An 18,814-nucleotide genomic window follows, 5' to 3' on the forward strand; every position below is an offset into this window, starting at 1 on the left:
TGAATTTTGCCATCCTGCGATCTCTCTCTGATCGCACATTTTACTTTCACTTTCGCTCGCTCATCCCCTCACCCTTTCATCCTCTCTCTCTCATCTGTTATCCGTTTTGTCTTGTATTGTTTTTACTGTTTGTTTCTGTTGTAAATACATGTATTTACTCTGTGTAAATCGTAGTTCGATGTATTATTAGTTCAATTATTAAAATCCAATATATCCTCGATTGATTCTGTCTGTTTGCCCACATTACGAAGTCAATGAAATGTCGATTCAAGCTACAAGCTTTACAACTTGATTACGGTTTTAGTAACTTAAACTTTATAAGAACAGGAGAGTTGTTTTCATGGTTGTTTTGTTGGGTTAATCTTATGGCCGTTTGCTGGACAAACAACTGTTTGATAATAACATTAATTTCCATTAAGGGTTATCTCATAGAATCGATCTGAAATAGAACTATTGATATATGAATAAGGAATTATGATTCGTTGTGATTGATTATTCATATATACAATCGATCTATTTTCAACTTCGATAATTTAATGTAACTGTAACATGCAATATATTAATCATAGACATGATAAATTATTAAAATTCCCTATAGATCATTTGAGCTAATGTTAAATGTACTACCCAGTGTTGTTACACACTGTTGCGAGGAGTCACTTGACTCTCTCACTTAAAATCCAGAAGTTCCCGCACATTCCCACACTATTTCAGTGATTGGCTCATTGGTTGAGAATCGTCGCTCTCATTTGAATAAAGTTAAGCATGTCATCATGTTATGTTCACATCGTGTAGTCGCGACCCCGTCCTCTTTCTTGCTTTCCATGTGAAGTCAATGGTATGCTTCGTTTCATCGCTCTGTTGTTCAGTGTATTGAGAACAAACCGTCACTCGTGCACTGTGCTCGTAAATTATTTTTCAAGTTCACACATGACTATTTTTAGGCGCAAATGCGAGTGAATTACTCGCACTGTAGAGCCCTGTCAGGTGATATTTATATTTATTCATACTATTCAAAATACTGTAAATATGTTCATAATCTGTAAATGTTTATTCTGACTAAACCCAACTGTGACCTTATATGGTTTTCATATTTTTTCATCTATATTTTTATTCCTAGAAGTTGTATCTCTATGTTTCTTGTTGTATTTGTATATGTGCACTGGAAACTTCAGTACCAAGAAAAATTCCTTGTGTGTGCAATAGGGCTGTCAACGAATATTCTAAATTCGAATATACAGTATATTCGAATAGTTTTAAAAAACAGAAATTCGAACGTGAAAATTAATATTCGCATGTGAATTTCGAATATGGAAAAACATGCCCGCGGAAGCAGAGGCGTGGCTGTCTGCTTTGCGAGTGGGCGCGCGCGCTGCCTGAGGGACAGGTCACACGAGTCGCACTGTCTAGCACAGCGTCACAGCTGAAAGTTGACAGTGCACTAAAAAGACAATGGAATAAATTGCAGTTTTTTTATGAACCTCAGGGTAAAAGTTCTTTGTTGTCACATTTCTCGAAAATTGTGTGCCTCATTTTATTTAACGTTAAACAGAAAAGTTCCATGTTTACCACAGCACAGCTCGCTCGGAGCGTTCAATGTCGGTTCTATACTGTAAAACTTAAATTTATGTTAATAAATTTGTTTCAATCACAGAATGAAGCCTGCTATATTTGGGACAAGAGTCGCGACCTTAAATTGCTTGCACAAAACTCTTGATCAGCGCTCAACATGTGCTTATTGTTGTTGTTAATTTAAACCGTTATGTGCAGAGAGAGCGTGAGCGCGAGGGCGAGAGAGAGAGAGAGAGAGTGCCTGCGAGTGAGCGAGAGTGAGGCCTGCGTTCTTGGCCATTAGTTTATTTACTTGGTTTTGTGTTGGTAATACCACATAAGACAATACCGAATATACATATTCGGTTTAAAACGCTTATGTTTACATGAACATTCGCTTGTGCAGAGCCGCGGGTCTTCCTCGCATCTGTTTATCTTACATATAAACAACTCAGCAACTAATAAAGCAGCAACTGCAATATAAACAAGATGAATAAACACTTGCTTTTAGTCACACAACTCTGGCAGGAATTAGGAAAAACACCACACAAACCATCTCTCTATGAGAGTGAAAACTAAACTAAAAAGTTCTGCGCATAGTCGCCTGACCAAGGCTGCGATTTGATTGGCTGTCTGTTGCGTGATTGGAGCATGATCACTATGTCGGCTTGTTCTGTATATTTGTTGGATGTATAATACTGGTGTCCAGCAGATGGCGCTGCTGACCTCCTCTTCTACAGTCATATTTGCACACAGCGAAATCTTCTAGACATCCCCCTTCTACAGCCACAATCCATTCCTCAACAACCTTGGTCACACATTGCTATGGATTTTGTCACTGATCTCCTGGCCTCCCAGGGTAACACCAATATACTACAGTCATGAATGTTTTTCTAAGGCATGTCGATTAACACCTCTACCTAAGCTCCCAACAGCTTTCGAAACAGTAGAACATTTCATCCACTACATGTTTCACTATCATGTACTACCTGAAGATATTGTCTCAGACCGGGGTTCCCAGTTCACATCTTGGGTCTGGACGGCCTTCCATCAATTCAATTTAAATATAAGCCTCACCTCAGGATATCACTCACAATCGAACGTCAAAGCGAAAACCTAAACCCAGAACTCACAAGGTTTCTTAGATTATACTGTCAACAGAATCGGTCGGACTGGAGCAGCTTCTTACGCTGGGCTGAATAATTTATAATCTTGATTTTTCACTGCATTAGAACAACAGCAGGGTGAGTAAATGATCACTTAATTTGTGGTGAACTATCCTTTTAAGTGTGTTGAATAGAATATTAGAATATAACACATATACATTTATGACAGCTTACTGTTATTTTGCACAGGCCAGTTGAAATTCCCTGAAATACCTCAATCTGTTGAGTTGACAGTTTGGACTCTTAAGTCCAATAGAGAGCAGCCTCACTCCTGAATCCTGCAGGTCATTGTTACTCAGGTCCAGCTCTCTCAGGGAGTTTGATGATTGTAGAACTGAAGCCACAACTTCACAGTGCTGATCACTGAGATTAGAGTCTGTTAATCTGAAAAAAGAGAGGACTCTGATTAATGCTGGTGTTCCCACCAGATCACACAACTTCCTTGGTTAACCAAGTTCAACATAAAAGATCATGTTGATTGACATTCTAGTCTTTTGTAAGGAAGATACAAGGGCCTCGGGACTTTTTTGGGTTAACCTTCTTTTTACATTTTGAGACATTAAGGCGAGACACGGCAGGCAAAAACATTGTTTTTTTTCACTGGTCAGTTTTGAGATTTTGGGTTATTTGTCTTCAATAACATGTATTCTTTTAGACCTGTGCTGAAAAAAAGTCCAAAATACACATTTAGGTCTTTATTTTACTACACTTTGTCTGTTTGAGTGTGCAGATTTCGCCTAAATTCATCAAAAGTAGGCGTTCTCAATCGACCAAGTGTTTACATGTTCTCTCGATAAACCACCTCTTTCATTCCGATCGAAATTATTTGTAATATAGCTGACACTTTGAGTTTGTAATGGGTAATGTTATAGCCCTACTTATTTTTTATGTTTTTAAGAAATATCTGTAGTGACTGGCTGCATGATATCGCCATATTTTTTACAGCCATGCGAGCCACAAATTAAAGCTTGGCGGGCCGCATGAGGCTCGCGAGCTGCGCAATGAGTAACCCTGACATAGTGTGTCGATGCGTTACGAACAAGCTGTAACATTTTGAACATCTAAATGTAAGTCAAAAAGACACATTACATTTCAAAGCACTTTAAACCCACAAGCCAAATCCCTAAAACAGTCCCTCAGTCAGCTGATGGTGAAGCTAACAAACCAGGCCCCCTTCAGCACTGTTTCAAAACAACTGACAAAACTAATTATGAATCATTCAAAATATCAATATTTAGAACATTGGAGAAAGCAAACAAAGTAGACTAAATTGTTATTTGACAGAGTATCTGCACACTGTCAGAGAAGAAGAGACGGATCCTGACTAAATACAGGCTCAGTGACCACCAACTGGGTCAGACAGAGATGCACTTCCTCCTCCACAAGTATCTTCACTAAGTGATTTACACCTTGGACAAATAGCCAAAAGAATAAAACTTCCCAAAGTTAGCACCAGAAAAGAAGCTGGAAGTTCTCCTAGGAGAGGGTACAGCAGCTCCACTGACAGCTAAATATGTATCTGCCTGAGGGACTGTGATATATTTAGTTTTTCCATTCCACCTGTGTGATGGACTGTTGATGTGTTGTTTTGGATGTTATGATCAGTGATGGATGAAGCAATAATGAGTTTTGGATGTTAAACAGTGTGATACATGGATTTTACTTGGACCTAAAGCATATTTTGTCTGTAATTCATGGCTTTCAATAGAAATTAGTGGAATTTTGCCATAAAAATCTTTAAAGGCCGTTTTCTCAAAATGAGTTTTTTCTTGCACTCCTAGTGACGATTTTCCACTTCTGTAGCACCTACATACACCAAACTTTACAGTCGTATTCCTAACTATATTGTGAAGGTTTGTTCAGAGGGATTTGTTGATATATCATTCTTGGCCTGATTTATATGACATTTTATGTCTAAAAATAGGGCGGAAATCAATTTTTTAAGGCTATTGTCAGTATTTTCTGATTTAACAAAAGGGTAACAAAAGGGGATATTCATAATTCCCTCAGATAATGTCTTTTCACTGAATATATCAATAAAATGCAAAAAATAATTTTGAACCTTGTTTTTTTCAATGGTCAGATTCGTCACTTCAAAATATATGCAAATTAACGCATATTTAATTAAATATAGCCTCATTACATATTTAAAAATAAAACTACAGAAAACTTGCAATGCATTTTTTTTCTCCTATTCATGTGAGTAATCAACTGGTAAAGTTTGATGGTGATATCTGTAAGTTAACAATTTAACTGTTGGAAACTACTGGAAAAAAGAATGGCCATGTTCTGTGGTGCATTTTTGAGGTAAGATAACCTGCATGTTTGTTTTTAATTTAATTTAATTTGTTTAGATTGTAGGCTATTGCTCATTTCATTTGCGAGCGCTGTTGCGAGCAGCCTGAGCCTGCCTCATAGCCTATTTAAAAAAATGTTGTTTTACTCACTGTGGTTTAATAAATAAACAATTATTAAACTAACTGTTTGTGTGATATGCTTGAAGTGTTTTATATATATGGATTTTATTGAAGCCAAGTAAAGTATTAGCATTGATTTGAGAGGCTAAATTAATCAAACATGTTTTATTCGCTGTCGGCTCGGCTGCTTGGTCGTCATTTAAAAAAAAAAAAAAAAATGCTCCAAACATTTGTCTAAATTAACTTAATAAAGAAATTAAAAGAAACATAACTAACAAAACTGAACTATTTTAAAGGCTGCAAATAGGACAGGCTGCCGCTGTGTAAAAAAAAAAAAAACAGGCTCGGGTCGGACTCGGGCTGATAATTCTGATGAGCTGTCGGACATGGGGCAGGCTAGGGCCTGAGCGTCTCGGGCCCGGGCCTAGATTTGAGGCCCGTGCAGGGCTCTAATTAGCACCCTTTCCTAGAGTAATGAAACCCTGGTCCGGAGAAGGATTAGAGTCGCTTTTGTGCTGTTAATCCCACATTGCAGTGACAAACTTGCACAGTGTGAAACGATACAGTGTTAGAGTGTTACGGCTAGATGCTTAGCGACGGACATCCAATCAAGTGCCTCAAGTTCACATTTACAGAAATTGTATAAACAGTTGTTTCAGCGTTTGATGGGAATCATTTCAAATGGCAACAGAAAACTCGCCAATTGGAGTGAAGAAGAGACCTTTTCATTCTTACCTTTACAGTCCAAAAAGACCATATAAAAAAAACTTGATAGCATTCAGCAATATATAATATGAGGACGCGCAATGCCTTGATGTAAACACGTGGCGTTCGTCGAATCAATGACAGTAACAACACAAATATGCAAACAAGAACGTTAACCAAGGGTTTAGGAACGTACAGCATGAAACATCGGTTTATAAATACCCAGGATTAATTGTTAACCCTGGGTAAATTATGATCAGTGTGAAAGTTTACAATGACCCAGGGTTAAATATTTCAAGTGTGAAAAGCCTTCTTGTATGTCAATAATTAGTTATAAAACAGATAGTTCTGAACCTTGATTCTGAATGGTTGAGCTGTGTTCTAAGCCTTAGTTAATTACTCTACAAGGACTCAAGCCATCCAAACCACATAACATTATCAGTGCTCTTATCACAGTTACAGTACCATAGCATTAAGGCCTGAACTAGTAGGCTCAGAGACAGTTTCTGCTCAATCCTGTTCCTGGAGTACCCACAGCACTGCACATTTTCAAATTCAACTCATCAGCTCGTTAGTAAAGACTCCAAGACCTCTAATATGTGTGTTAGATAAGCGAGACATTAAAAATGTACAGTGCTGGGATTGAAAACCACTGACCTAAATCAAGATATTTCTTATTTTAATACATCCTCAACACAACCAGATATATGAGATAGCCTAATTTTAAAAGTGTGATTTCTAGACCAGGAAATTGAATATATTTTTCTAATATGCTTAATCCTTATCCAGCAAATTATAAACAATGGAAAAGTCATGTAAATTAATTGGTTGAAAAGATATTCAGCTTTTACAACTTCAGAAATGTAATGACTTGGATTTCAATTATAATTACAAATTAAAATAATTATTTTAAATATTTTAATCTGTAGACACTTCAAATTTATGCAAATAAAAAAGTAATTAAAGCATATTTAGCTAAACTATTAGCCTACATGTGAGGTATTATGTTCATATTTCAAATCAGTTGATATTATGTTCATATTTTCACACTCACAGAGCTTTTCTGCAGTTCCTCAGAGCAGGTAACAGTCTCCTTCGACCCTCTTGTGATGATATAATCTTGTACTTTTTAAGGTCAAACTCATCCATCACCTCCTCGGACATCAGGATCATGTTTGCCAAAGTTGAACATTGTGCAAGAGAAAGGTGGTACTGGTTACTTGTTCGAGATTGTAAAAATGCCTGCATTTCTTCAACAAGAGAACTATCCTTCATCTCAATCAAGCAGTGACACAGATTCATCCATCTTTCAGGGCTGACATTGTCTTTTGGACTTTTTTTTGTTTTTTGTGTTATGGACTTAAGGTTTTGGATTATTTTCTTGCTGCTCTCAGGGATGTTGTCTGTTTGAATCAGCAGATCCTGTAAGAGTCTCTGATTGGACTCCAGTGAGATGCCATGAAAGAATCGAAGGAAAAGATCCAGGTGTCCATTTTTACTTCTCAAGGCTTTATTTATTGCTCCCTTCAGAAACACATCCAGAGGAACAATCTCACACTGATCTTTTCTGAACTTATCTGTCAGGAACAATTTTAGAACTTCACTGTTCTTGTATAAATAACAGAGAAACACATACAGTGCTGCAAAAAACTCCTGAAAGCTGAGATGTACAAAGCTGTAAACCTTCCTGTGATAAATCACAGATTCCTCCCTAAAGATCTCAGTGCAAATCCCAGAATACACTGAGGCGTCAGTGACGTCTATGCCGCTCTCAATCAGGTCCTCCTCATAGAACATCACATTGCCCTTCATCAGCTGATTGAAAGCCAGTTCAGCAAGTTTCACCATCACTTCTCTGTCGGACTGCAGGCGTTTCTCTGGATCTCTCTCTTCATACTTCTGGTTCTGCATACTAGTTTGAATGAGGAGGAAGTGTATGTACATTTCAGTCAGAGTTTGAGGGATTTCTGCACTGATATCTTGTTTCAGGATGTTTTGAAGCACAGTGGCTGAGATCCAGCAGAAGACGGGTATGTGGCACATGATGTGGAGGCTTCTTGCTCTTCTGATGTGTGAGATGATTCTGCTGGCTTGATGCTCATCACTGATTCTCTTCCTGAAATATTCCTCCTTCTGAGGGTAATTGAATCCCTGAATTTCTGTCACACGGTTGATGTAGTTTGAGGGGATCTGATTGGCTGCTGCTGGTCTGGTGGTGATCCAGATGAGAGCAGAGGGAAGCAGATCTCCTTTCATGAGGTTTGACATCAACACACCCACTGATGAAGACTCAGTCACATCAGAAACTTTCTCACTGTCTGAAAACATTAGTGTAATTCTGCTTTCATCCAGACCATCAAAGATGAACACAACTGTACATTCATCAAAAATCTTTGAGTCCAGATCTTGAAGTTCAGGATGAAAGTCCAGCAGAAGTCTGTGAAGACTGTACTGATGATCTTTAATCAAGTTCATCTCTCTAAATGGAAGAACAAACATGAAATCTACATCCTGATTGGCTTTTCCCTCGGCCCAGTCCAGAATGAACTTCTGCACAGAAACGGTTTTTCCAATTCCAGCGATGCCTTTAGTAAGAACAGTCCTGATTTTGTCTTTCTTCTCTCTTCTCTTCTCCTCATATCCTAGTTCAGGTGAAGGATCAAAGATGTCATTGCAGTGGATTGGAGTGTCTTGGAGGGTCTTGTAACTTTTCTCAATCTGTAGCACCTCATGTTCTTCATTCACCCCTTCACTCTCTCCCTCTATGATGTACACCTGTGTGTAAATCCTGTTCAGGAGTGTCTGATTCTCCTGTAGTTTGATTCCCTCAAATAATCTCTCATACTTGTTCTTCATGCTGGTTTTGTGCTGGTCTTTGACTCTCTGCAGATCATCATGCATTGGCTGGTGAGAATCGAGCTGCAGGGCTGCTTCTGTGTCATGATGACTGATGTGTTTCTGACAGGAGGAGGATGAGCTGGTCTGACAGGACACATCTCTGATCTGGTCAGCTCTCCTACCACTGAAAACACATTAAGAAGAACAGAGACACAAAAACCTTTGTTAAAATAAATATAAAAATCATACCACATGTAGAAACTGTCTTCCTAATATATTAAATGGAGATCATCAAGGTTCTGTTCCCGCACAGATTGTGTTTACCCATGTCTTCAACAAACTACAAATGAATTATGCATATCAGGCATTTAGGGGTAAATAATGACCAGCGTATTAAAAGTAATGAGAAATCAATATTTCAGTAGTCAAAATGTTCGAACAAAGGAGAAAGGCGGCTAAAATTATTGACAAAGTTTGACCAGAAACTATTATTTTAAAATATCACAGAAAAACTGACATGAAGAAAAAGCAATGTTCATGTGAAATGATTACATGTAATTGATTTATTTGTAAATGGTGACAGATGATCCTTAAATCAACAGTTATTCTGAAGATTATGTAAAGTTTGCTGCTGGAGCTAAAGGCAAAATAATGAACATGATAATCAACAGCTGGCTTACTTTCCCATTTGTTGACATGACATGGTTTGATTCAGATGGTAAATATCGTATTGAGTTGGGTGTCCAACTTAGAGATAATCAGCATATTTATAATGAAACCATAATATTTAAAATAATTATGAATCATATAATCAACAACATTTATGTTAGACCCTATTCCGACTAAGCTACTGAAAGAGATGCTTCCAGAGGTCATAGATCCTCTTCTTAATATCATTAATTCATCTTTGTCTCTAGAATAATTACCAAAAAACTTTAAGCTGGCTATGATTAAACCGCTTGTTAAAAAAACGCAACATGATCCTACAGAATTAGTCAATTACAGGCTGATCTCAAATCTGTCTTTTCTGTCAAAGATATTAGAAAAAGCAGTATCCTCACAACTGTGTTGCTTTCTTGAAAGAAATGATATCTGTGAGGATTTTCAGTCAGGATTTAGACCGTACCATAGTACTGAGACTGCTCTCGTTAGAGTCACAAATGATTTGCTCTTATCATCCGATCGTGGTTGTGTCTCTATTAGTGTTACTTGATCTTAGTGCTGCATTTGACACCATTGACCACAACATTCTTTTAAATAGACTAGGAAATGATGTTGGCATTAGAGGAATTGCACTAGCATGGTTTAAATCAGTGGTTCTCAACATCTCCTGCAGGGACCCCCTTACAGGCCATGCTTCTGTTTTAACCCTGAAATGGCACACCTGATTCAATTAATTAAAGGCTTAATGAGTTGTTGACTAATTGATTAATTGACTAATTCCTACTCTTCCTACTCTAATAACTACTCATTAATTGAATCAGGTGTGTCATTTCAGGGTTAAAACAGAAACATGGCCTGTCAGGGGGTCCCTGCAGGACAGGTTGAGAACCACTGGTTTAAATCATACTTATCTGACCGTTACCGGTTTGTAGCAGTAAATGAAGAGATGTCTTATCGATCACAAGTTCAGTATGACCTAAAATACTGTCTAACACTTGATGGCTGCTCTGTTAATTCTTCGTCGTCGGTTAGGAACCTGGGTGTGCTCTTTGATACCAATCTTTCATTTGAAAGTCACGTGTCCAGTATCTGTAAAACCGCATTTTTCCATCTTAAAAATATATTTAAATTATGCCATATGCTCTCATTGACAAATGCGGAACAATTAGTTCATGCGTTCATGACATCAAGGCTAGATTATTGTAATGCTCTACTGGGTGGTTGCCCTGCACGCTTAATAAACAAACTACAGCTGGTCCAAAACGCAGCAGCTCGAGTTCTTACCAGAACCAGGAAGTATGACCATATTAGCCCGGTTCTGTCAACACTGCACTGGCTCCCTATTAAACATCGCATCAATTTTAAAATATTGCTGATCACTTACAAAGCACTAAATGGTTTAGCTCTGCAGTACTTGAGCGAGCTCTTAACGCATTATAGTCCTTCACGTCTATTGAGATCTCAAAATTAATAATACCTAGAATATCAAAATCGACTGCTGGCGGTAGATCCTTTTCCTATTTAGCACCAAAACTTTGGAACAGTCTTCCTACCATTGTCCGGGAAGCAGACACACTCTGTCAGTTCAAAGCTAGACTAAAAACACATCTCTTTGACATCGCATTCACATAATACATTATAGACAGTGGCGTCATGCCCATTCAAAGTGAGGGGGCACGTGCCCCCTCAGATTTTTCCTCCCTGATAATTTTTTTGTCACAACTTTATTCCTATTATGCTCCATAATATACCAGAGCCTATAACGACTCAAATGTATTCTTCTGGATGTGTAATAAATCGGTCAGCATCAGCCCGCCCCTTTTTCCTAATATGGTGTCTGTGTATCAAATCTAGAATCTTTGCTGTGTATGTTCAAGAAACTCACTCGTCTCGCACGTTGAGCTGGCAATGTTTTACAGATGGTCTTGAAGTGGTAAGTGGGCAAAGCAACAAATCGGCATTGAATTAGTTATCGGATAATATTAAAAGGTAGTGGGATTATTTGTGGTTGACCTGGAAATTTTAACTTGATCAAAAAGTTATGGATTTGATATTAGCTGCGAATTCAGAGCATTAACTTAAGTTGTGTCAGTGTAACGTTATCGATAGCTAGCCTAGCCTAGTCTAACCGTAAACTAGTTGGCTAACGTTACTGCCATACAAAGCCATAGTAACGTTATCTGATCGGTTTTGAAACATCTGTTCCTTATTTAAAATATAATAATGAGCAGTGTAACTACAGTATTTCAATGATTTTACTAAAGTAATGTTACATATTACATTTCATTTGATTACTTTTTTACATTTCTGTCAAATATTAACCATTTTCAAATAAACAGGGTAGTGTTAACCTTATTCAGCACTGAAATCTGTCAAACTTCTTTCAAAGTCCTTCATCACATATTAATATTAAAATAACTTAATTTCAGAGCACCACAAAGTCAGACCTCAGCACCTTTATGTACCTTTAATGTAAGATCGTTCTTAGGTCACATACCAATTTAAAATCATAACATAAAAACTGCAATGGTGCTGTTTTTAAAATCATGTGTAGTAGGCCTAAGTGTACAGTAAGTGTGTGTGTAAACATGCTTTAATGAAGTAGACTTCAAAAGCTTTTGAATTTGAGCTTACAGTTCTTTCATCAACCTGTCTTTTACATAAACTTACAAAATAGATACTTTAACTTAGTCCTCAGATAGAGGAGGGTTGCTGCTAGCTCCGTTAAGGTATTTCTGTCCCTCCCAAACTGCATTGAAATGGTATGTTTAGCAGCCAGAATTTGAAAATTTTCAGGGGGAGAAACCCCCTGACCCCTCCTAACATGATCCATATCACCCGTCAGAAAACAATTGCAACGTCTCAGATTGTGCCCCCCCAGAATTTTGGCTTGCATGACGCCCCTGATTATAGACTTCTATAATTCAATGTTAGGTTGCGTAGATTAGGTCAGCCAGAACCTGGAACACTTCCCATAAATCCTGATGTACTCGTTACATCATAAGAATAATGGCATCTACGCTAATTTTAGTGTCTTTGTTTATCCCGAGGTTTTCCCGCAGCCTGCCGGATCCAGGCCGTATCTAGATCTGACGAAGGACCTGCGTCTGGACCTGATGACAACGCAGTGCTGAAGTGCCAACTAGTCTCTCCCTATGGAGGATCCCTTTACCACTCTACAGATAAAGCATTGTCGAAAAAAACTTTTTTGCGTACCTACCCCGAAGTACCCCAAAATTTATAAGGAAAGACCAGTACTTTGTTTAGGCCTGGTTTGTAGGGAATCACAACCCTGCACACATATATTCAAACGCACATAACTAGAGATCGACCGATTCATCGGTTTTGCCGATTAATCGGCACCGATAGTTGATTGGTGGAACTATCGTTATCGGCAAAAATACATACCGATAGTTTTTCCTGGTTGCGTCCGTTGCTGGAGCGGCTGAGAAGCGCGCGCTGTCATTCATTACACAGTCAGAGAGCTGAGAAGGCTCTGCTGGCATCATGCAGTACAAGAGCGGCCTCTAGAGGTGTAATAAAAACTTTCTCTGATGCCTCGTGTTGTTTATTTCCACACGTGATTCTGCGTGCTGCACTGAGAGCACACGCTGCGTGGAGAGCGCTCAGATGCGCGTTTAAACCACCAACAGCTAAAAGGTATTTTTTCATATCATTATAAAGCGATTAATTTGTTGACTAAATGCTGCATTAGTAGAGAAAGAACAGCACACCAGTTTGTTTGTTTGCCTTCGAGGCTGAGAGGACGCTAACATTAGTACCAGTACCTCAAGTGGTAAAAACACTGACAAAAATAAACTAAGTCCGAACCGAATGTTTAATGTCACAATTGTTAACATCTATTTGCATTAGTTTATATCCAGCTAGTCACTTTTATGCATTAAATATGCAGAGAAGTTGCATATTTAAAGCTAGAGATGTAAGATAGCAAACTGATATGTTCATACAGCCGACAGAAACATAAATCAGAAAAGCATTCGATTTCGGTTATTTTTTCATCATCACTTTAATATGTATTTTGTTATTTTGATTAGATAATCATCAAGTGTTTATAAAATAGAAGCAAAAGTGTGAGACTATACATGTAATATTTATGTCATTTCAATGCTCTGGCGTTGTAGATATTTAAAGTTGGCCATCTTTAAGCATGACTGTTTGGATTTATGAAATGATAACACTTACAATAAAATTCCATATGTAACATTAACTATGGTTAATAACTGCTGTATAAGGATTGTTCATTGTTTGTTTGTTAATTAACATGTACTAATACATTTTTAAATTAAGGTTTTTATTTGTTTACCATTTGTTAACCATCAAACTAACATGAATGATCAAGGTGCAATTTGTTTTTATCCAGTATCAATTTTAAAAACTATCGGTTCATTAATCGGTTATCGGCAAGAATGGCCCAACCTAGCTATCGTTATCGGTAAAATCCACTATCGGTCGACCTCTACACATAACTATAAAACCAATTCTTAATGTGCATGTGAACGCCACATTTATCACAGGTTCGCGTTTAAAGTCTGTATAGAGAGAATGGTGTCGTCTTAGCGGCCCCTAATTTAATAACAAATGATCGTTGCGACAGAAGCGAATCAATCAAAATTAACTTTAGCTGGAAAATAACTTTATTAAAGAACCGCTATTATCTCTGTAAAGCTGCTTTGAAACAATCTACATTGTTAAAAGCGTTATATAAATGAAGATGACTTGTACAAAATATCAAAAATATTGTTACTACCGTAAAGCCAATAAAATTTTTAATGGGATCTCCTTCAAAGCTTTCAGAATCTTTAGTTTTAAAAAAAAAAAAAATCTGTTTTTAAAATGAAGAGTTTAATTTTAATGACAGTATATTATTGACCAAAAATGCATTTCCTTCATTTATTAAAATAGACAGAACTAAAGTGATTGTTTTGAACAAGTAGGCTACTAACTCAATGTTTCGACTTTAATCTTGAAATGCTAGATTTTCTTTCTTTCTTTTTTTCTGTTGCGGTTCAGGGCTTTCGTAGGCTATTCTGATCATGCTATGACATTTTCTCGTTGTGCAGCTGGCTCTAGAGGCAATATTTTCTAACCATATCGGGGGAGTTTTATGTGTATGTGTTTTAGAATAATGTCACTTGCCAGGTCATATAAGGGCTAGACTACAGAATGTATTATACTTGTCAAAACGAAAATAGGAACTCCACTATGTCTCTCTTTACATTTATTTTGTCCCGTTGTTGGCTTCAGCTAAGAAAAGAAATAGGTCGCTCCACACGTCCAAAATTCTTGGCACACTTAAGATAACCTTCCCCAACGAGTGCAGGATCTTTGGTGGAGCTCTGCTTTGAATGAAGTTCCATTGTGGCAAAATAATGGACTACTTGCGGAGTGACATGAAGACATGAATCAGAGGCACAAAAAAACATTGACAGCGGTGAGCGGCAGAGGTGGAAAGAGTAATAAAATATTCTACTCAAGTAAAAGTACTATTACTACAATTTGTTTTTACTTAAGTACAAGTAAAAGTACCGGTCGAAAAATCTACTCAAGTAAAAGTAAAAAGTAGCTCATTTAAAATGTACTCAGAGTAAAAGTAACTGAGTTACTTTTTTAACAGCGGGGGTGTGGATTGCAACCATCAGTTTGAAGCTCATAAAAGTGCATCTATCCATCATAAAAGTGCATCCATCCATCATAAAAGTGCTCCACACGGCAACGGGGGGTTAATAAAGGCCTTCTGAAACAAAACGTTGAGTTTGTGAAGAAAGATATTCATATTTAAAACTTTCTAAAGTAAAATAACTAGCTTCCGGCCAAACGAACATATGTATTCGACTTAAATCTAAAGCGCAACTTATGCGAGTAATGCGACGTACTGCTGATATTTACGCTACGCCAGGACGCACTACACTACTTCTGACGTCATGAGTTGCATAAGTTGCGTTTAAGGTGTAAGTAGACTGCGTATGGTGTACTTTTTTGAGCTTTAAACTGATGGTTGCAATCCACTGCCATTATAAAGCTCAGAAGCATCAGAGTGTTTATTAATAATATAACTCCGATTGTATTCGTCTGAAAGAAATATAGCCTACACCTAGGATGATTTCAGGGCTGATAAATCATGGGGTAATTTTCATTTTCATTTTAACTACTCATTTAACAACTTATTTTTTATCATTAATAATTTATTAAAATGTTTAAAAACAATAGACTTCTATGAAATGTATTTAATTCAGAAAAATCCTTTTTGTTTTTATGATTTAAAACAAATATATTATCCAAAACGGTGGTAATCAAATAAAAGTTTAACACATTTTTTTATCCTTTTATTTTTTGGCAAAGTGCTGCAAAACAGATTTACTCAATTAAACCATGGACAAAAATCCTTAAATAATGTTTAAATAATCTGTATTATTATTGTTGTTGTTAATATTATTATGAGAAGTACATTCTATTGTAGGCCCACAACAGTTAGGCTATGTCATCATTTCTTCGTAGTTAAACCAAAATTTTGATGGGTTGTAATGAAGTCCTGTTTCAGAGTGTAGGCTATTTGACAAGGTTTTTCTCAAAGGTCATTCTCTCAGAGCAGCTCTGGAGATGTTAATGTTTTCATGTTCTCATATTGTTTGTGAGATGCTGAAAACACTTAGCACGTCGCGTACTTGAGTATGTAGTAGACGAAACGGCTCGTCTCATTCGCACTGATTCACACAGACACGCAGATTATACATTTATATAGCAGTCTCTTGTGCTTTAATATATAGACTACAGACCATGTCGCAATTTGATTTATTTATTGTACAGCTTTACTTTCACAGGGTTGCCAACTTTTGAGTTTAGCTCGGAGTGAGACTTCTCCAACGGGGGGGGGGGGGTTAGAGGAAGAGATATTTCAACGGGGGGGGGGTATGGCATCATTTTTAAGTCAAATGTCATGAGCGTGTAAGACATGCTCACGAGCACATTATGTTATTTCACGCGCGCAAAAATGAACCTTCAGCTGGCATGATAAAAGTACTCGCGCACAAATTCAACAACCGAGAGGTGTACAGGTAGCTGCGAGCGAGCGCCTGGCATACTCTCATGCTTGTACAGTGGAATCCTGCTCGCGCGCAGTGGATTTCTGCTCGCGGAGTGCTGTTTTGCTCGCGCAGTGGATTTCTGCTCGCTCAGCTGATTTCTGCTCGCTCGAGTCTACACGACTTTTGACAATTTGGGGGCGGAAACCAAGGAGGGCACTGACCCTCTTATGATTGGTCACTTTCATCATGGAAAATCTTGGGAAATCCTAACCCCGCCCACCTTCTGACGCAGCGCGCGTAACTCAGCTCGCTCTGGTACTCCGGCTATCTCTGTATATTTTAGACAACGAAATATGTGATAAAACACCTTACTAACTATTTTCGTTTTCATTTAAAGAAATCTTAAACATGATAGCCACACACATGTGGTTCATGCAACGCGTATTGATTATATTCACTGCACATAACGTTTGCCTATTAAAAACAAAACTAAATATAAAACACAAACCTGCCTCTTTTCGTTTTAAATATAATATAAAAACATTAAACATTTTAATATGGTCCAGGCAATATGTGCATTTGTACTAAACAACAGATTTTGCAGTAAACAACATTACAGTTTTTAAATTTTTAAATACAATTATTACAATTTAAAATGACAAAACTCAACCCAGTCTCTTTTTGTTAAATTTCAGTTTTATCAATATTAGCCATTATAAAAGTATAAGTAAAAGGTATAAGAAGCTATACAAATAAAGCAAACAATTCAGTCAAACACACAAAGTCAGCGCTCTAGTAAAACCATACAACGGTAAAGTTAAATAGCTTATAAAGTTATGAAACTTCCCCTCAGCCAAAACGATTGGCCACAATGGCCAGGGAATAAATTATAGATTCACGAGACCAAAAATCGCCCGTTAGATATACACAAGACGAATTATATCTCATGTTTAACCACTACAGAGACGCCAGCGAAAGCGGCGAACGTCAGAAAGACTATAACCGAGGAAAGGCTGTTCCAGGCGGGGTACATGAGTGCCGAGCGCCCGGTCATCGTTGTATGGTTAGACAAGAGCGCTGACTTTGTATGTTTGACTGAATTGTTTGCTTTATTTGTAGCTTATAGCTTCTTATACCTTTTACTTATACTTTTATCATGGCTAATATTGATAAAACTGAAATTTAACAAAAAGAGACTGGGTTGAGTTTTGTCATTTTAAATTGTAATAATTGTATTTAAAAATTTAAAAACTGTAATGTTGTTTACTGCAAAATCTGTTGTTTAGTACAAATGCACATATTGCCTGGACCATATTAAAATGTTTAATGTTTTTATATTATATTTAAAACGAAAAGAGGCAGGTTTGTGTTTTATATTTAGTTTTGTTTTTAATAGGCAAACGTTATGTGCAGTGAATATAATCAATACGCGTTGCCTGAACCACATGTGTGTGGCTATCATGTTTAAGATTTCTTTAAATGAAAACGAAAATAGTTAATATGGTGTTTTATCACATATTTCGTTGTCTAAAATATACAGAGATAGCCGGAGTAGCAGAGCGAGCTGAGTTACGCGCGCTGCGTCAGAAGGTGGGCGGGGTTAGGATTTCCCAAGATTTTCCATGATGAAAGTGACCAATCATAAGAGGGTCAGTGCCCTCCTTGGTTTCCGCCCCCAAATTGTCAAAAGTCGTGTAGACTTGAGCGAGCAGAAATCAGCTGAGCGAGCAGAAATCCACTGCGCGAGCAAAACAGCACTCCGCGAGCAGAAATCCACTGCGCGCGAGCAGGATTCCACTGTACAAGCATGAGAGTATGCCAGGCGCTCGCTCGCAGCTACCTGTACACCTCTCGGTTGTTGAATTTGTGCGCGAGTACTTTTATCATGCCAGCTGAAGGTTCATTTTTGCGCGCGTGAAATAACATAATGTGCTCGTGAGCATGTCTTACACGCTCATGACATTTGACTTAAAAATGACGCCATGGGGGGGGGGGGGGTATTTTTATTTAAAGGAATTAATTATAAAAGCGATTTAAGGGAATAAAGAAAAAAAAGCTTATTGTATTAGTGAAATAATTGTAACTATTTGCAAATAATATTTTATTTTTAATTATGCATGCATTCTCTCTAAATTAATCAAAGAAATTATAGCATATTTTCAATTCAAAAAGGATAAATTTAGTAAATAAATAAAAAAAAGTTGAGTAATTCGCGTCACCGGATACTGTCGGTAGTTGAACATTTCTATTGTAAAACAGTCAAATATTAAATGTTTTCCACTTACATTTTGCCAGGCATTCGTTCACTTCTTTAATCATTCTGACATTGAAGAGCTAGACCGCTGAACTTTTAGTCATCCTAACACCAAACAGAGCGGTGCGTAATGGAGCGCATCAGAACAGCATCAAGAATATCAAATACATTGCAGTG

The 18,814-nt window shown here is 37.4% G+C and overlaps 1 protein-coding gene across 2 annotated transcripts in view; it reads right to left on the reverse strand.

Annotated features, from left to right (window-relative positions):
• Nucleotides 1-18,814, reverse strand: part of LOC308688115 (NACHT, LRR and PYD domains-containing protein 3-like) — a 105,463-nt gene that overhangs the window by 61,200 nt on the left and 25,449 nt on the right. For both annotated transcript variants that reach the window (XM_081361005.1, XM_081361006.1), the window contains exons 3-4: nt 6,894-8,861; nt 2,931-3,101 (exon numbers count right to left, since the gene is read on the reverse strand). In XM_081361005.1, coding sequence (XP_081217131.1) covers nt 2,931-3,101; nt 6,894-8,861 — 2,139 coding nt within the window. The remainder of the gene's footprint in view (nt 1-2,930; nt 3,102-6,893; nt 8,862-18,814) is intronic.

This window comes from Scardinius erythrophthalmus (genome assembly GCF_964197995.2).
Source record: "Scardinius erythrophthalmus genome assembly, chromosome: 1".
In the NCBI taxonomy this organism is placed as follows: domain Eukaryota; kingdom Metazoa; phylum Chordata; class Actinopteri; order Cypriniformes; family Leuciscidae; genus Scardinius; species Scardinius erythrophthalmus.